The 14,735-nt window shown below is 49.3% G+C and overlaps 1 protein-coding gene across 1 annotated transcript; it reads left to right on the forward strand.

Annotated features, from left to right (window-relative positions):
* ZSCAN22 (zinc finger and SCAN domain containing 22) lies at positions 1 to 13,438 on the forward strand. Its single transcript, XM_019928952.3, is given in 6 exon segments — positions 1 to 210; positions 3,348 to 3,580; positions 3,582 to 3,801; positions 5,110 to 5,113; positions 7,876 to 7,934; positions 7,937 to 13,438. Coding segments are annotated over 6 exon segments (1,626 nt in total). The 5' UTR covers positions 1 to 107; the 3' UTR covers positions 8,944 to 13,438.
* Positions 13,439 to 14,735: the final 1,297 nt, after the last annotated feature.

Genomic DNA, 14,735 nt, shown 5'->3' on the forward strand with positions numbered 1-14,735 from the left:
CTGGGCGGGGTGTCCACGCGCGCATTGCCGGAGAGAAACCACGGAAACCCTGAAGCGGCGAACGCCTGCGGTGGTCTAAGCGAGATGTGTGGGACCGACACGCGCAGATGGAGAGCGAGGGGCTGACCCCGAGCCGCGCGTGGACCGACAGACGGACAGACCGAGTGTGGAACTCTGTTCCAGTGCGGGACCTGCTGACTGACCAGTTGTGTGAGTGTCTGGTTGTGTTTCTGTGTCTGACTCGTTTTGCTGTTTCTGACTGACAAGCTGGGAGCGTGTGGTCGGCTGATAGGATGTCTGACTGACCTGATCAAGTGTGCGACTGACAAAGAAGTTGTGTGAGATTTTGTCGGAGGGTTGTGTGTTGTTGTGCGTGAGAGGGTGTGTCTGTGACTGACTGTGATTTCAGGCGTAACCGAGAGTCTGTGTATGTGACTGGCTGAGACAGTGACTGATGATTATGAATGACTGGCGATGCTGTGAGCTCCTGTGTTTATTGGACTGACTATGAGTGACACTGAGAAAGTTTGGGTGCAGGGGTATATTTTGGGATATGACTGACAGACTATGCCTGAGGTAGGGTGTATGCATGGAACTATGTGATTGACTGGGATTTGTCAGGGGGACTATATTTGGATGATTTGCAGGGAGTTTACCAAGTATGTGACAGAGAATTTGTCTGCAGCTGAAATTATGTGACCTGCAGTCACCCAGCTGGGTTGATGTCCACTAGCACCTTCTGTGGCCTTAAGCCTGGCAGGGACTGTGGAGTCATCAGATTGGGCATCTACTGCATGTCTGCTGTGTGCCAGGCCTGTTGTCAGGTCGGGTACAGGAAGGAGCAAGAAATGAAAGAACTGCTCTCCTAAGTTGGTTGAGCAGCTGTGGACAGCGGACCTCGACCTGATGTGAGGTCAGCACGTTGGGGGTGAGCTGATCATGGTTCACGTCCCTGTGTCTCAGAGACTGTCCTCAGGGATTTTCCAAAACAGCAGTTTCAGGGGTACAAAAGGGAGCTTGGAAACTGTCGCTGTATTTATTGTCAATCCTGCCACCCCTGTACCCACTCCTCTGAACAATGATTTCCTGCCTCAAACTCCGCCTTTCCTGGTCCCTCCGTTTTCTCAGCACCTGTTCACTTGCTATAGGCACTGCGGCTCCAGCATGCCCAGTGTCTCTGGGGAAACAAGGTTAGAACACAGAGCTGGGGGAGAATGACCCGGGGCACTCAGAAGGATACTTAGCCTGCTTTCAGGTGCTGGGACGGCTCTTGGAGAAGATGACAGCTAAAGTGGGGCCTGGAGAACTAGGAGAAATTGCTCAGGTGCAGAGGGGGATTTTAGGACAAGAGAGTAACAGGGACAAAGGAATTCAGGAATTGGGATAATGGCAAAGGCAAGGTTGCAAGAGGCCCAAGTAAGCTTTACAGTGGAGTTAGGGGCTAGAGCACAGCTTTGCCAGAAATCACCAGCTGCCACGGAAAGGTTTCAGGATTGAGGTCTTGTTTTATTCGTGCTCACTTCTCCCTGTGCTCAAGGTCATGGCTTCAGTGCCAACAGTTGTTATCTGTTATTTTGCGTATTAGATCCTAGCAGGTGTAAAGTGATATCTCATTGTGCTTTTTTTTTTTGCGGTACGCGGGCCTCTCACTGCTGTGGCCTCTCCCGTTGCGGAGCACAGGCTCCGGACGCGCAGGCTTAGCGGCCATGGCTCACGGGCCCAGCCGCTCCGCGGCATGTGGGATCTTCCCAGACCAGGGCACGAACCTGCGTCCCCTGCATCGGCAGGCGGACTCTCAACCACTGCGCCACCAGGGAAGCCCTCTCATTGTGCTTTTGATTTGTAATTCTCTGGTAGCTGATGATGTCGATCATCTTTTCATGTGCTTGTTGACCGTTTGTATATCTTCTTTGGAGAAATATCTAGTCAAATCCTTTGCCCATTCTTTAATTTGGGATTATTTGTCTTTTTATTATGGAGTTGTTCTAGATACAGGTCCCTTATCGGATATATGATTTGCAAATATTTTCTCCCATTCTGTGGGCTGCCTTTTCACTTTTTCTTTTTCTTTCTTTCTTTTTTTTTTTTTTTTTTGCCTTGTCACACAGCTTGCACGATCTTAGTTCCAACTCCTAACCACTGGACTGACAGGGATTTCCTCTTTTCACCTTCTTGATGGTGTCCTGCAAATCACAAAGGTTTTTAATTTTGATGAAGTCTAGTTTATCTATTTCCTCTTTTGTCACTTACCTAAGATGGCTTTGCATTATTTTTGAGTGTGTGTGGAATACTGACCACAAAACCACACACTGGGTCACAAACCAAGTCTCAAACCAGCAAATATCAAAGGATTAAAATTGACCAAAGCACATTTTCTGAGCACAACAGGGTTAATCTGGAAATCAGTAATAAAAAGACTATCGGAGGGCTTCCCTGGTGGCGCAGTGGTTAAGAGTCTGCCTGCCGATGTAGGGGACACGGGTTCGTGCCCCGGTCCGGGAAGATCCCACATGCCGCGGAGCGGCTAGGCCCGCGAGCCATGGCCGCTGAGCCTGCGCGCCCGGAGCCTGTGCTCCGCAACGGGAGAGGCCACAACAGTGAGAGGCCCAGTTACCGCAAAAAAAAAAAAAAAAAAAAAAGACTATCAGAAAACTCTGAATTGTTTGGAAATGAAGCAGCAGAGTCTAAGTAACCCACGGTTCAGGAAGAAACCAAAAGAGAAATTAGAATATATTTTTAACTAAATGATAATGAAGATGCAAAATCAAACTTGTGAGTGTACAGCTAAAGCTATGTTTATAGGGAAATTTATAGTCTGAAATACATGTATTAGAAGAGAAGAAAGGCTGAATGTCAGTTGTCTAAATATTCACCTCAGAATCTACAAAATAATTAGCAAATAAAGTAAGGGAATGCCCCTGTGGCTCCCAGGGGAGTGGGGTGTGTGTGAGTTAGAAGACAGACCCACTCTGTGTGGGAGGAGCATAGGTCTGAAGCAGACTGGCCATGGGGTCAGGCTACTGGGGTTTGTAGCTCAGCAACCGCCCTTCCTTTCAGTATCTGGGAAACTTTGAGCAAATCTTTTTCTCCTGTCTGTCTGTCTTTATACCATATAATGAGAGAAAGCTCCCACCTGAGTTTGTTGTGAGTTTTAAACGAGTTACTATATGCAAGCATTTAGAAAGGTGCTCAGCACCAAATGGGCGCTGCCCTGATTATTTTGATCATCTGTGACTCTGTGAGAGTGAGTCACATCTCACAGGCCCCAAGCCCACATCTGCCCTACTCGGCAGCCACAAGGCAGGGCGCCAAGTTCACAGGATAACCAAGTTCTGATCTTCCTGCAGACCCATTTCCAAGGCTCCAGCCATCCCATATCTCACTGGAGGTCTGCTGCCCAATGGCCATCCCCAAGAGCCTTGTGAGCCCGGTGCCCTGGGAACAGGATGACTTTCTCCAAGTGAAGGTCGAGCATGAGGAGGCCAGCTTCTCTCAGGTCCAGGAGTCTAACTTTGGCCACACCTCCCACCCTGAGGCTGCCTGTCTGCGCTTCCGACACTTCTGCTATGAGAAGGCATCCCAACCCACGTGAGGCGCTGGCCCGGCTCTGTGAACTCTGCCGCCAGTGGCTGCGGCCCGAGGTGCGCTCCAAGGAGCAGATGCTGGAGCTGCTGGTGCTGGAGCAGTTCCTGGGCGCGCTGCCCCCCGAGATCCAGACTTGGTTGTGGGCTCAGTGCCCCGAGAGTGGCGAGGAGGCTGTGGTGCTCGTGGAAGACCTGACTCAGGCACTGGACAAGAGAGGTGAGGGGGTGACAGGCAGGTGCCCACGGCACACGGGGCAAAGCCTGGACTGAAATGTTGGGGGTGCAGGTTTGCACTTGGGGGCACTCACCCAAACCCTCACACACTGCGTTAAGCAGGTCTGTTTTGACTGCCAGTGACCAAAAGCCCAGCTCAAACTGACGGAAGCCAAGGAGGGAGGTTTCATGGCTGTGTATCAGGAGTTCAGGTGACGGCATCAGGATTCTCTCGTTCTCCTTTCTTTCTCAGTTGAGTTTTCCTACGTTAGGTTCATCTTTAAATAGCTTCTGTCCCCAAGGGAGACACAGTTGGCCCAGCAATCTCATGCTTGTGCCTTATCAATGTAGAAAGCTCATGGGGAGAACAGCGAAAGATCCCTGAGCTGAGCTTCACTGAGCTGAGCTTCACTGAGCTGGTCGGGGTCTTGTGCTTGTCTTTGACTGACCAAAGCCCCAGGGACTGATGTGAGCAAGGGAAGTTCCCCAAAGGAAAACCAGGATGCTGCTATCAGATAAGGGAGCTGGATGCTTGGGGCTGGGGAGGGGGCAGAAACGCCGTGTGTCCCGATGCACCCCCTTGGAGCCCTCCCTATGCTGACCTCCAGCATCTGGGTGAGACAGACCTGCCCCAGGCCAGAGTGGGCACCATTGCTTAGAGACCCACTCAGGTGTCGCAGCTCAGGGAGACCCGATGGGACACCAGGAGGACCCAGCCCCACCTGATGGGAGCGTTTGGTGGGGTGGGTGTACCAGCAACCAGGGCGGAGGTCGTGGGCAGGGAGACCATGGGGTTTGGGCTCAGAAGAATCATCGAGACTTGGTACATCCAACCACTGCTCTGCCGCCTCCTGGCCGTGTGTTTCTTTTGTGCCTCAGTTTCCCTGTCAGTAAAACGGGGATTGTAGTCCTAATACTTACCTCAGTGTCATCGAGAGGTGTGAACAAGGCAGTCTATGCGGCCTGTGAAACGGTGCCTGCACGAATCAGACACGTGGTAACTGGAGCTGTTAGGAAAATTTGTTCTGCTCCCTGAGAAACGAACCTTTCTGAAAGAGCTTGTCAGATGCGCTCCCTTGGCCCCATCAGCTATGCCGAGACACGGACTGGGTAGGAGGGAGGGCGCAGCCCCACCCTTCTGTAGGGTCAAGAGAGTCTTCAGGGAAAATGCAAAATGGCACTGAAACAGCAAGAAAGAACCACACTCCAGGCAGAGGGACTGGTGAGAGGCAGAGGCCCCTTGGGTATGGTATGCACTGGTGCATTCTGGGAAGAGCAGGTGGTGCAGTGTTTCTGGAATAGAGGAAAAAAGGGTGGTCGGGACCCAGCATGTGGCTAGGGAGGTGGAGGAACTTAGGGAACACCTGTGGGTCTAGAGGAGGAGGAGATTCTAGAGCTAAAATCCCGACTTGACCACTAGCTAACTGTGTGACCTTGTACAAGTTACTCAACCTCTCTGAATTAGTCATGTGGTCTTGTACCAATTACTTAAGACCTCCCCTCAGCTGGGCCTCAAGTTTCCTTGCCTGAAACCCAGTTGTCAAAGTGCCCCTTTCTTTTTTTTTTTAAAGCATGGATCATTCTTTTTTTTTTAATTTAATTAATTAATTTATTTATGGCTGTGTTGGGTCTTCGTTTCTGTGTGAGGGCTTTCTCTAATTGCGGCAAGTGGGGGGCCACTCTTCATCGTGGTGCGCGAGCCTCTGACTATCGCGGCCTCTCTTGTTGCAGAGCACAGGCTCCAGACGCGCAGGCTCAGTAATTGTGGCTCACGGGCCTAGTTGCTCCGCGGCATGTGGGATCTTCTCAGACCAGGGCTCAAACCCGTGTCCCCTACATTGGCAGGTAGATTCTCAACCACTGCGCCACCAGGGAAGCCCAAAGTGCCCCTTTCTGAGAGCAGAATGAAGCTGAAACGAGGCAATGGGAGTTACCCATTGCACTTGGAGCCGAGCACAGAACAAGAGCCTAACAGTGGCCAGCAGCCCTGGGAGGCAAGCAGAATAGCATCCCCCTCTTGCAGATGAGAAAACTGCGGCCCAAACAAGGGCAAGACTACCCAACCCTTGGAGCTGGCGAGCGGCAGAGCTGGGGCCCCGTTGTGGACTTAACCAGCAGTTATTCCGGCCACCCCCCCCACTTCCTGGAATCTGTCCAGTAAACGATGTCCAGTCAGGCGTCCTAAGGTGCACTGTGTACCCGTCAAGGGCAGGTCCGTTCAGGAATGCTTCTACCTCGTACACAAGCCAATCTCCAGCTGCCGCTCAGCCATGCTCTGCCTTCACAGCACATTATAAAGAGCAGGCCTCAGGCTTCCCGGGGGCTCAGGGAGGCCCGGTGGAGGCATCACCCACCCACCCACAGCAGCAGGTGTCTACTTGGGGTTCAAGGTAGAGTCTACTGCATCCTGGATTGATTCCCTCATTCAGCCGGTATTTACTGAGCATCTGCAGATGCATCCAGGTCCAGGTGGCAGGGACAGAGCTCAGGCCTGCCCAAGGGAGCAGGCACATAGGCGCCTGGCATGCTCGCTCTCTCACTGTCTCCCTCACTCTCTTTCAGATCCATTCAACCTCAGGGTTTTCCTCCTGACACTTGTGACAAAATCAGGAGCCTTAAAGAATGGAGAGTTTGCAGTGGGTGGTTTGAGGAGTGGATGGAAACATGTGATGCAGGTTTTTGTTTTTTCTTAATTGAAGTATAGTTAATTTACAATGTTGTGTTAATTTCTGCTGTACAGCAAAGCGATTCAATTATACACGTGTATACATGCATTTTTATATATATAAATTTATTTATTTGTTTATTTATTTATTTTTGGCTGCATTGGGTCTTCATTGCTACGCGCAGGCTTTCTCTAGTTGTGGAGAGCAGGAGCTACTCTTCGTTGTGGTGCGTGGGCTTCCATTGCGGTGGCTTCTCTTGTTGCGGAGCACAGGCTCTAGGCGCACGGGCTTCAGTAGTTGTGGCACGTGGGCTCAGTAGTTGTGGCTCGCGGGCTCTAAAGCGCAGGCTCAGTAGTTGTGGCACACGGGCTTAGTTGCTCCTCAGTATGTGGGATCTTCCTGGACCAGGGAACAAACCCATGTCCCCTGCATTGGCAGGTGGATTCTTAACCACTGCGCCACCAGGGAAGTCACATACAATCTTTTTAAAATTCTTTTGCATTATGGTTTATCCCAGAATATTGAATATAGTTCCCTGTGTTATGCAGTAGGACCTTGTTGTTTATCCATTCTATATATAATAGTTTGCATCTGCTAATGCCAAACTCCCAGTGATATCATATGGTATTTGTCATTCTCTTTCTGACTTACTTCACTTAGTATGATAATCTCTAGGTGCATCCATGTTGCTGCAAATGGCATTATTTCGTTCTTTTTTATGGCTGAGTAATATTCCATTATTATTGGTATGGAATACCAGTATATTCAGTATATATAATACCAGATGTGGTATATATGTACCACATCTTCTTTATCCATTCATCTGTTGATGGACATTTAGGTTGCTTCCATGTCTTGTCTATTATGAATACAGCTGCTATGAACATAGGGATATCTTTTTGAATTATAGTTTTGTCTGGATATATGCCCAGGAGTGGGATTACAGGATCATATGGCAACACTATTTTTAGTTTTTTGAAGAACCTCCACACTGTTTTCCATAGCGGCTGCACCAATTTACATTCCCACCAACAGTATAGGAGGGTTCCCTTTTCTCCACACCCTCTCCAGCATTTCTTATTTGTAGAGTTTTTGATGATGGCCATTCTGACTGGTGTGAGGTGATATCTCATTGTAATTTGGATTTACATTTCTCTAATAATTAGCAATGACAAGCATCTTTTCATGTGCCTATTGGCCGTCTGTGTGTGTGACGCCGGTTTTGATGGTGTGGGAGGACAGCACTGTGCCCTTTTGTCATCCAAGACACCAAATGAGAAACTCTCCTTTGGAAATGGGGCCAAATATCAGGAGTGGCCCACATCTCCCCTTTCAGAGTGAGGCCAGGGCCCAGCAGAGAGGGGAGGCCTGGTATGGAAAAAGTGGTGACACTGTGGTTCAGATTGTTGCAGGCTGGTGCTGGGATCTGAGCTCTCAGAGGCGAGCTGTAAGCAGAGCAATTCGGACGAGTCAGGGCCACTGAAACCCTGGTAGGAGAGCTTTTCCCAGGACCCACCTTTGGTGATGCCTGCGAACCTGAGGGCAGCTCAGAGAGGCAGGCCGGACTCTCAGCGAAGATGTGGACAAAGTCTGTCACCCAAGAGATGGATTTCAGGAAAACTTCAGGGCCTCACAAGGGCGCCCTCACAGACCAGCCCGGCTGTGAAGCTGGTGCTTTGGGGGACAGTCCCAACATGTGGCCAGACTTCACCTCCCAAGAGGAGACTCCTTCCAGAGAGAAAGTGGATCCACTGGATGGTTATGGCACAGAGCCTCCAGGCACGTACTTGGGGAGGAAGCCCTCCAAGGGTGGTGAGTATTGGAAGACGTTCCGGAGCCCCTTGGCCCTGGAGGCCCACCGGAAGAGCCATGCTCGGAAGATGCCCCACACCTGCAGTGAGTGTGGGAAAGCCTTCAGCAGGAGTGCACACCTGGCCCAGCACCAGGTGGTCCACACAGGGGCCAAGCCCCATGAATGCAAGGAGTGCGGGAAGGCCTTAAGCTGGCTCACCCACCTGACCCAGCACCAGAGGATCCACACCGGGGAGAAGCCCTGTGTGTGCGAGGAGTGCGGCAAGGCCTTCAGCCAGAGCACCCACCTGACCCAGCACCTGCACATCCGCACAGGATAGAAGCCCTACAGGTGCTACGCCTGTGGCCGAGCCTTCAGCGACTGCTTGGCTCTGATCCAGCACCTGAGAATCCACTCCGGAGAGAAGCCCTATCAGTGTCAGGTTTGTCCAAATGCCTTTGCACAGAGCTCGTCCCTCATCGAGCACCAGAGGGTCCCCACGGGGGAGGAGCCCTACAAGTGCAGCGACTGTGGGAAGGCCTTCAGCCGCACCTCAGCCCTCATGGTTCACTTGCGGATCCACATCACCGTCCTGCAGTGCCCGAGGAAGCCTCCCCACAGTGGCTCAGCATCGAAGAGAAACCTGAGTTCTGAAAGAGCTGGGAGGGACAGGGTGGGTGACTGCTGAATCCCCCCAAATGACCAGATGCTAAAGGGCAAACTCTGGGGCTGTCCGGGAACAGCTCTTCATTCTGGGACCCAGATGGAGGCCCCTGATGAACATAAAGCTATTCAGGTCATCTGGTGAAGCTTCTAGAAGGCTCCTGCTGCCCTCCATACCCCACTCAAGCCCATCTCAGAGAGAGGACAGCTGAGCTGAGGATGTGGATTGCTCCTCAGAGCCAAAGCAGTCAGGGTCAAGTTGCTCTCAGGACTCAGTGGTCCCTGGATGCTTGGGGCGGGGAGGCTCCAGCTTCACATTCCCACATGGCATCTCTTCTTGCCTGTTCCTCTCCCACGCAGCCCAGGAGGGACACCTGCCCGTGCCCACCTCTGTGCCTTCACACATGCTGTTTCCCTCCACCTGTTCACGTCTGACTCCAAGGCCAGCTTGTGAGGCTGCCTTTTCCAGACCCTCAGCCTCTATCGCATTTTCTGTGTCCTGAGCGTACGGCTGGCCACTTGCCCAGCATCCGTTTCTCCCTCCCTTCTCCTTCCACATCCCACCAGTCGTCAGCCCTGTTGGTTTTACTTACAACCACCTCTTCTCCATCTTCTCCACCTTTGTTACCTTATGCGAGCCCACATCACCTGTCACCTGGATTCCAGCAGGGGTCTCCTTCCTGACCCCTTCCTGCTTTCATTACACACACATACACACACCACACACATCCCAGACCACACATCTACACAGACCGCATACATACACACACCACACACATACACACACCACACACATCCCACATACCACACACATCCCAGACCACACACATACACTCACCACACACATCCCAGACCACACACATACACACACCACACACATCCCAGACCACACACATACACACACCACACACATCGAAGGCCACACACATACACACACCACACACATCCCAGACCACACACATACACACACCACACACATCGAAGGCCACACATCTACACACACCACGTACATACACACACCACACACATCCCAGACCACACACATACACACACCACACATCCCAGGCCACACACACCACACACATCGAAGGCCACACATCTACACACACCACGTACATACACACACCACACACATCCCAGACCACACACATACACACACCACACACATCCCAGACCACACACATACACACACCACACACATCCCAGACCACACACATACACACACCACACACATCACAGACCACACATCTACACACACCACGTACATACACACACCACACACATACACCACACACATCCCAGACCACACACATACACACATCACGTACATACACACACCACACACATACACACACCACACACATAACACATACCACACACATCCAAGACCACACACATACACACACCACACACATCCAAGACCACACACATACACACACCACACACACACCACACACACACCTCACACACACCACACACACCACACACACACACACACACACACACCATTGTTTTCTTTTCCACACCAGCTTCCAGCAGGCTCTTTCCACAGCCCGAATCTGATTGTATCTCTCCATGTGGGAAGCTCTCCACTGCATCACCTTCCACAGCAAAGCTTCCTGAATGGGTTACAAGTTTGCCAAGATATAAGCTGCTTTGGGTGCCAAGCCGTCTCTCCAGTTACCTTCCTATGTGTGTAGGAATACTGTCATTTTTCTGTGTGTGCAGTGAAGATGGTTTCAAAGTCCTGCCCTGTGGGATAAACCTCAGATCCGTCATCTGCTGTTCACGGTCATCCATGACTGGCCCCCAGCCTTTGTCTCCCGTGGCCACACCTCCCACACACCAGCCACACGGAACAACATGCGGTTCCTGAAGAAGCCACCCTTTTTCCCGCGAACGTGCCTTTGTGCCTGTGCCTGGAACCCACCTCTCTTCTTCCCTCCAAGATGTTTCCAGTATCCCTCCCCAGCCACCTCAGACAGACTTCAGCTTGCCCCCTCTGCTTCCAGAGTGCCTCCCCCTTACTCCTCTTAAGCCTCCTACCATATTATATGTACTCCTTACAGAGCTTGGAAACTGTGTTTCCCAAGGACACTGTGAGCTTCCAAGAGCAGGGGCCATGTCTTATTCTCAGTATCCACAGCACACAGGGCAATGGGCCCTGACCCATGGCTGCTGAATGCATGACTGACGCCTTCCCGGAGGCGGTCACCACGCTGCACCCTACGTCGTCCTTGTAGATGTTTACGTGGCTCTCTCCCCCGCGCCAGCTGTGGGCCCTACAGGGCAAAACAATCCAGTTTCTCCAGGGCCCCAGCACTCAGACCAGCCTGGCACGCAGCAGCCTCAATAAAATGTTCCTGTATTGAGTCCACCCTTTCCATGGCCCCAGAGCCCCCCTGGTGCCGTGGGCTCTGGCAGCCAGCATCCTGTCACTGCTCTCTGCCTTCTCTCACAATGCTGTATCCCTGTCCCTCTTGCAGGGTCCATGTCTGTAACTGGATATTGCAGCCTCTGTTCCTAACTGCCAGGGCGTCAGCCTTCTTTCCTTTGTTTCTCTGATGACCCCATCACGTGTGAACCATCTGACACACCCCATACTGTTGTGTACTGGTCATCGTCACCATCTCTCCCTGTGTTTCTCCCTCCGTATTGGATTCGTTCCTTCTGTGTCATGAGTAAACAAAGACCGACTGACGTGGGTGGTTCAGAACAGGAAGGCTGAGACCCAGGGAGACGGAGATCTTGTGTCAGCATCTCTGAGAGAGTCCCAGGTACACCTAGACACAGGTCGCCTTCCACACAGAGTGCGGCCAAGGCCGAGAGACTGAGAAAGTTGACAGATGTGGGGGGAAACTCAGAGGCAAGAGATGCATGTTCCCAGTGCCCCCAGGCCTCCAACAGGCTGCAGGGAGTGGCCCTGAAGTTAGGCTGCTTTGGGGGCGTCGGATAAGTGACCTCCCTGAACCTCAGTGACCTACTCAGCCTGGAAAGAGGGGATGATCAGATGTGCTTGGATCTTCCTGGATCTTCCATCCAGGAAGATCCCACATGCCACGGAGCGGCTAGGCCTGTGAGCCATGGCCACTGAGCCTGCGTGGCCGGAGCCTGTGCTCCACAACGGGAGAGGCCACAACAGTGAGAGGCCCGCGTACCGCAAAAAAAAAATAAAAATAAAAAAAGATGACGTAATAGTTTGAAACCAGGCAGGTTTTAACAGCCTTGTTATAGGACAGAATCACAGTGAGAGACTCATGAAACCATAAGTATAGTTGGAAATGAAATCACATTCTTTGTGATGATGGTGGAAAGAATATTTGAAGAAATAATGGCTGGAAACTTTCCCAATTTGGCAAAAGGTATAAACTTACAGGTTCGGAAAGCTCAGTGAACCCAAAACAGCAGAATCTCAAAGAAATCCATGCCCAGACACATCCTAATCAAAGCTGAAAACTAAAAACATTTCAACTTTTTGAAAGCCGCCTGAGAAAAACTATGCCTCACATAAAGATTAATACAAAAGATCATAGATTTCTTTATTTATTTAGCTGCGCAACGTCTTAGTTTCACAGGATCTTCGTTGCCTCGTGCGGGATCTTTAGTTGTAGCATGCTGGATCTAGTTCCCTGATCACAGATTGAACCCAGGTCCCCTGCATTGGGAGCGCAGAATCTTAACCGCTGGACCACCAGCGAAGTCCCGTAAGATCATAGACTTCTTATCAGAAATCATAAAGGCCAGAAGGCAGGGAAACAACATTTTTAAAGTGCTGAGAAAAAGAACTGTCAGTCCGAATTCTATATGCAGTGAAAATGCACTTCAAGAATGAAAGCAGGGGCTTCCCTGGTGGCGCAGTGGTTAAGACTCTGCCTGCCAATTCAGGGGACATGGGTTGCAGCCCTGGTCCGGGAAGATCCCACATGCCACAGAGCAACTAAGCCCGTGAGCCAGAACTACTAAGCCCACGTGCCACAACTACTGAAGCCTGCAGGCCTAGAGCCCGTTTTCCACAACAAGAGAAGCCACCACAAGGAGAAGCCCGTGCACCACAATGAAGAGTAGCCCCCACTCGCCGCACCTAGAAAAAGCCTGTGCGCAGCAACGAAGACCCAGTGCAGCCAAAAATAAATAAATAAAATGAATTAAAAAAAAAAAAAGAAAGCAAAGTAAAGACATCCTCAAGTGAAGCAAAACTAAGACAATCTGTTGCAAGCAGGCCTGTACTAAAAGAAATGCTACAGGGACTTTAGATTGCTTACATTAAGATATGTATTATGGTGGAAAGTAAAATTTATGACATTTTCTGGTAGGGTTTTCAGTGTATGTTAACGTGGTATATATGACAACTGCAGCATAAAGAGAGGGGGGTATCAAAATTCATTCAGTGACATATTTGAGATTTGTACATTTTACTGTATATAAATTATATCTCAAAGAAAACCATTAGTGTACAAGATTTTTTAAAAAATTTAAAGAGGAAAATAAAATAAAAATAAATAAATAAATAAAAATAAAAATTTAAAGAGGGGAGGATAAAGAGACCTATATAGTGATAAAGTTTCTAAATCCCACTTTAAGTGGTAAAATATTAATTCTAAGTTGACTGTGAAGAGTTAAGTATGCATACTGTAATCCTTAGAGAAATCCCTAAAAAAGACTATACAAAGAGATGATCAAAAACTCAGTAGATGAATTAAAATGGAACCTGAGAAAAAATAACCCAAAAGAGGGCAGGAAAGGGGAAACAGACGGATAACAGAAGGAACAAACAGAAAAGAAAAAGGTGGACCAAAACCCAAGCATATCCATTGTTACATGTAAATAGTCTAAACATACCAATTAAAAGGAATTTTTTAAAAAATAAAATAAAAAACCTACTTTAAATATAATGATATAGGTAAGCTTAAGGTAAAAGAGTGGGGAAAGGTATATAATGTGAAAACTCCATCAAAGAATGCTGCAGTGACTATGTTAATATCAAACCAAGTAGACTTCAGAACAAGGAAAATTACCGGGAATAAAGAGAGAAATTACATAGTAATAAAGGGCCAATTCACCAAGAACACAAAACAATTCCAAATATGTATGCATCTAACAACAAAGCCTTAAAATACAGGAAACAAAAACTGGTAGAGCTGAAAGAAAATAACAGGCAAATTCACAATTATACTTGGAGACTTCAACACCCCTCTCTCTAGAATCAGCAGAACAAGAAGACAGAAAATCAATAAGGATACAAAAGAACTGAACAACATATCAACCAGCTGGATGTAATGGATGAACTGCCAATAGTCGATCTTTTTTTTATCCACAAAGAAGTAATTTCCCATGATTTAAAGTAACACAAACCTATTTTTAAGCCTAACATTAGGCTGTTACTAATGCTTAACCCCAAAAGTCAATGACCTAAGTTTCCACCTGAAGAAAAGGAAAAAGAAGAAATTAATTCAGAAGTAAGTAGAAGGAAGGGACTAGTAATGATACAAGAAGAGATTCACAAAGTAGAAAAGAGACAATACAAAAATGAGCAAAGCCAAAATGTAGTAAGTTCTTTGAAAAGATTAATGCAGTTGATGAGCCCCTAGCTAAACTGACAGAGAGAGAGGGAGAAGGGACACCACATCAGTCATGAAAGAGGTGACATCACTACAGACCCTGCAGGCACTATAAGAATGCAGGAGTGTTACGAGCAACTCCATGCCAGTAAATCAGACCTCTCAGAAGAAATAGGCAAAAACCCAGTTTATCAAGTATTAGTTGATAATGCCAGCCTAATACACAACTGCTGTATGCCAGCATCTCGAGGGCCAAGCT

This window comes from Tursiops truncatus, chromosome 19 (genome assembly GCF_011762595.2).
Source record: "Tursiops truncatus isolate mTurTru1 chromosome 19, mTurTru1.mat.Y, whole genome shotgun sequence".
NCBI classification, from domain to species: domain Eukaryota; kingdom Metazoa; phylum Chordata; class Mammalia; order Artiodactyla; family Delphinidae; genus Tursiops; species Tursiops truncatus.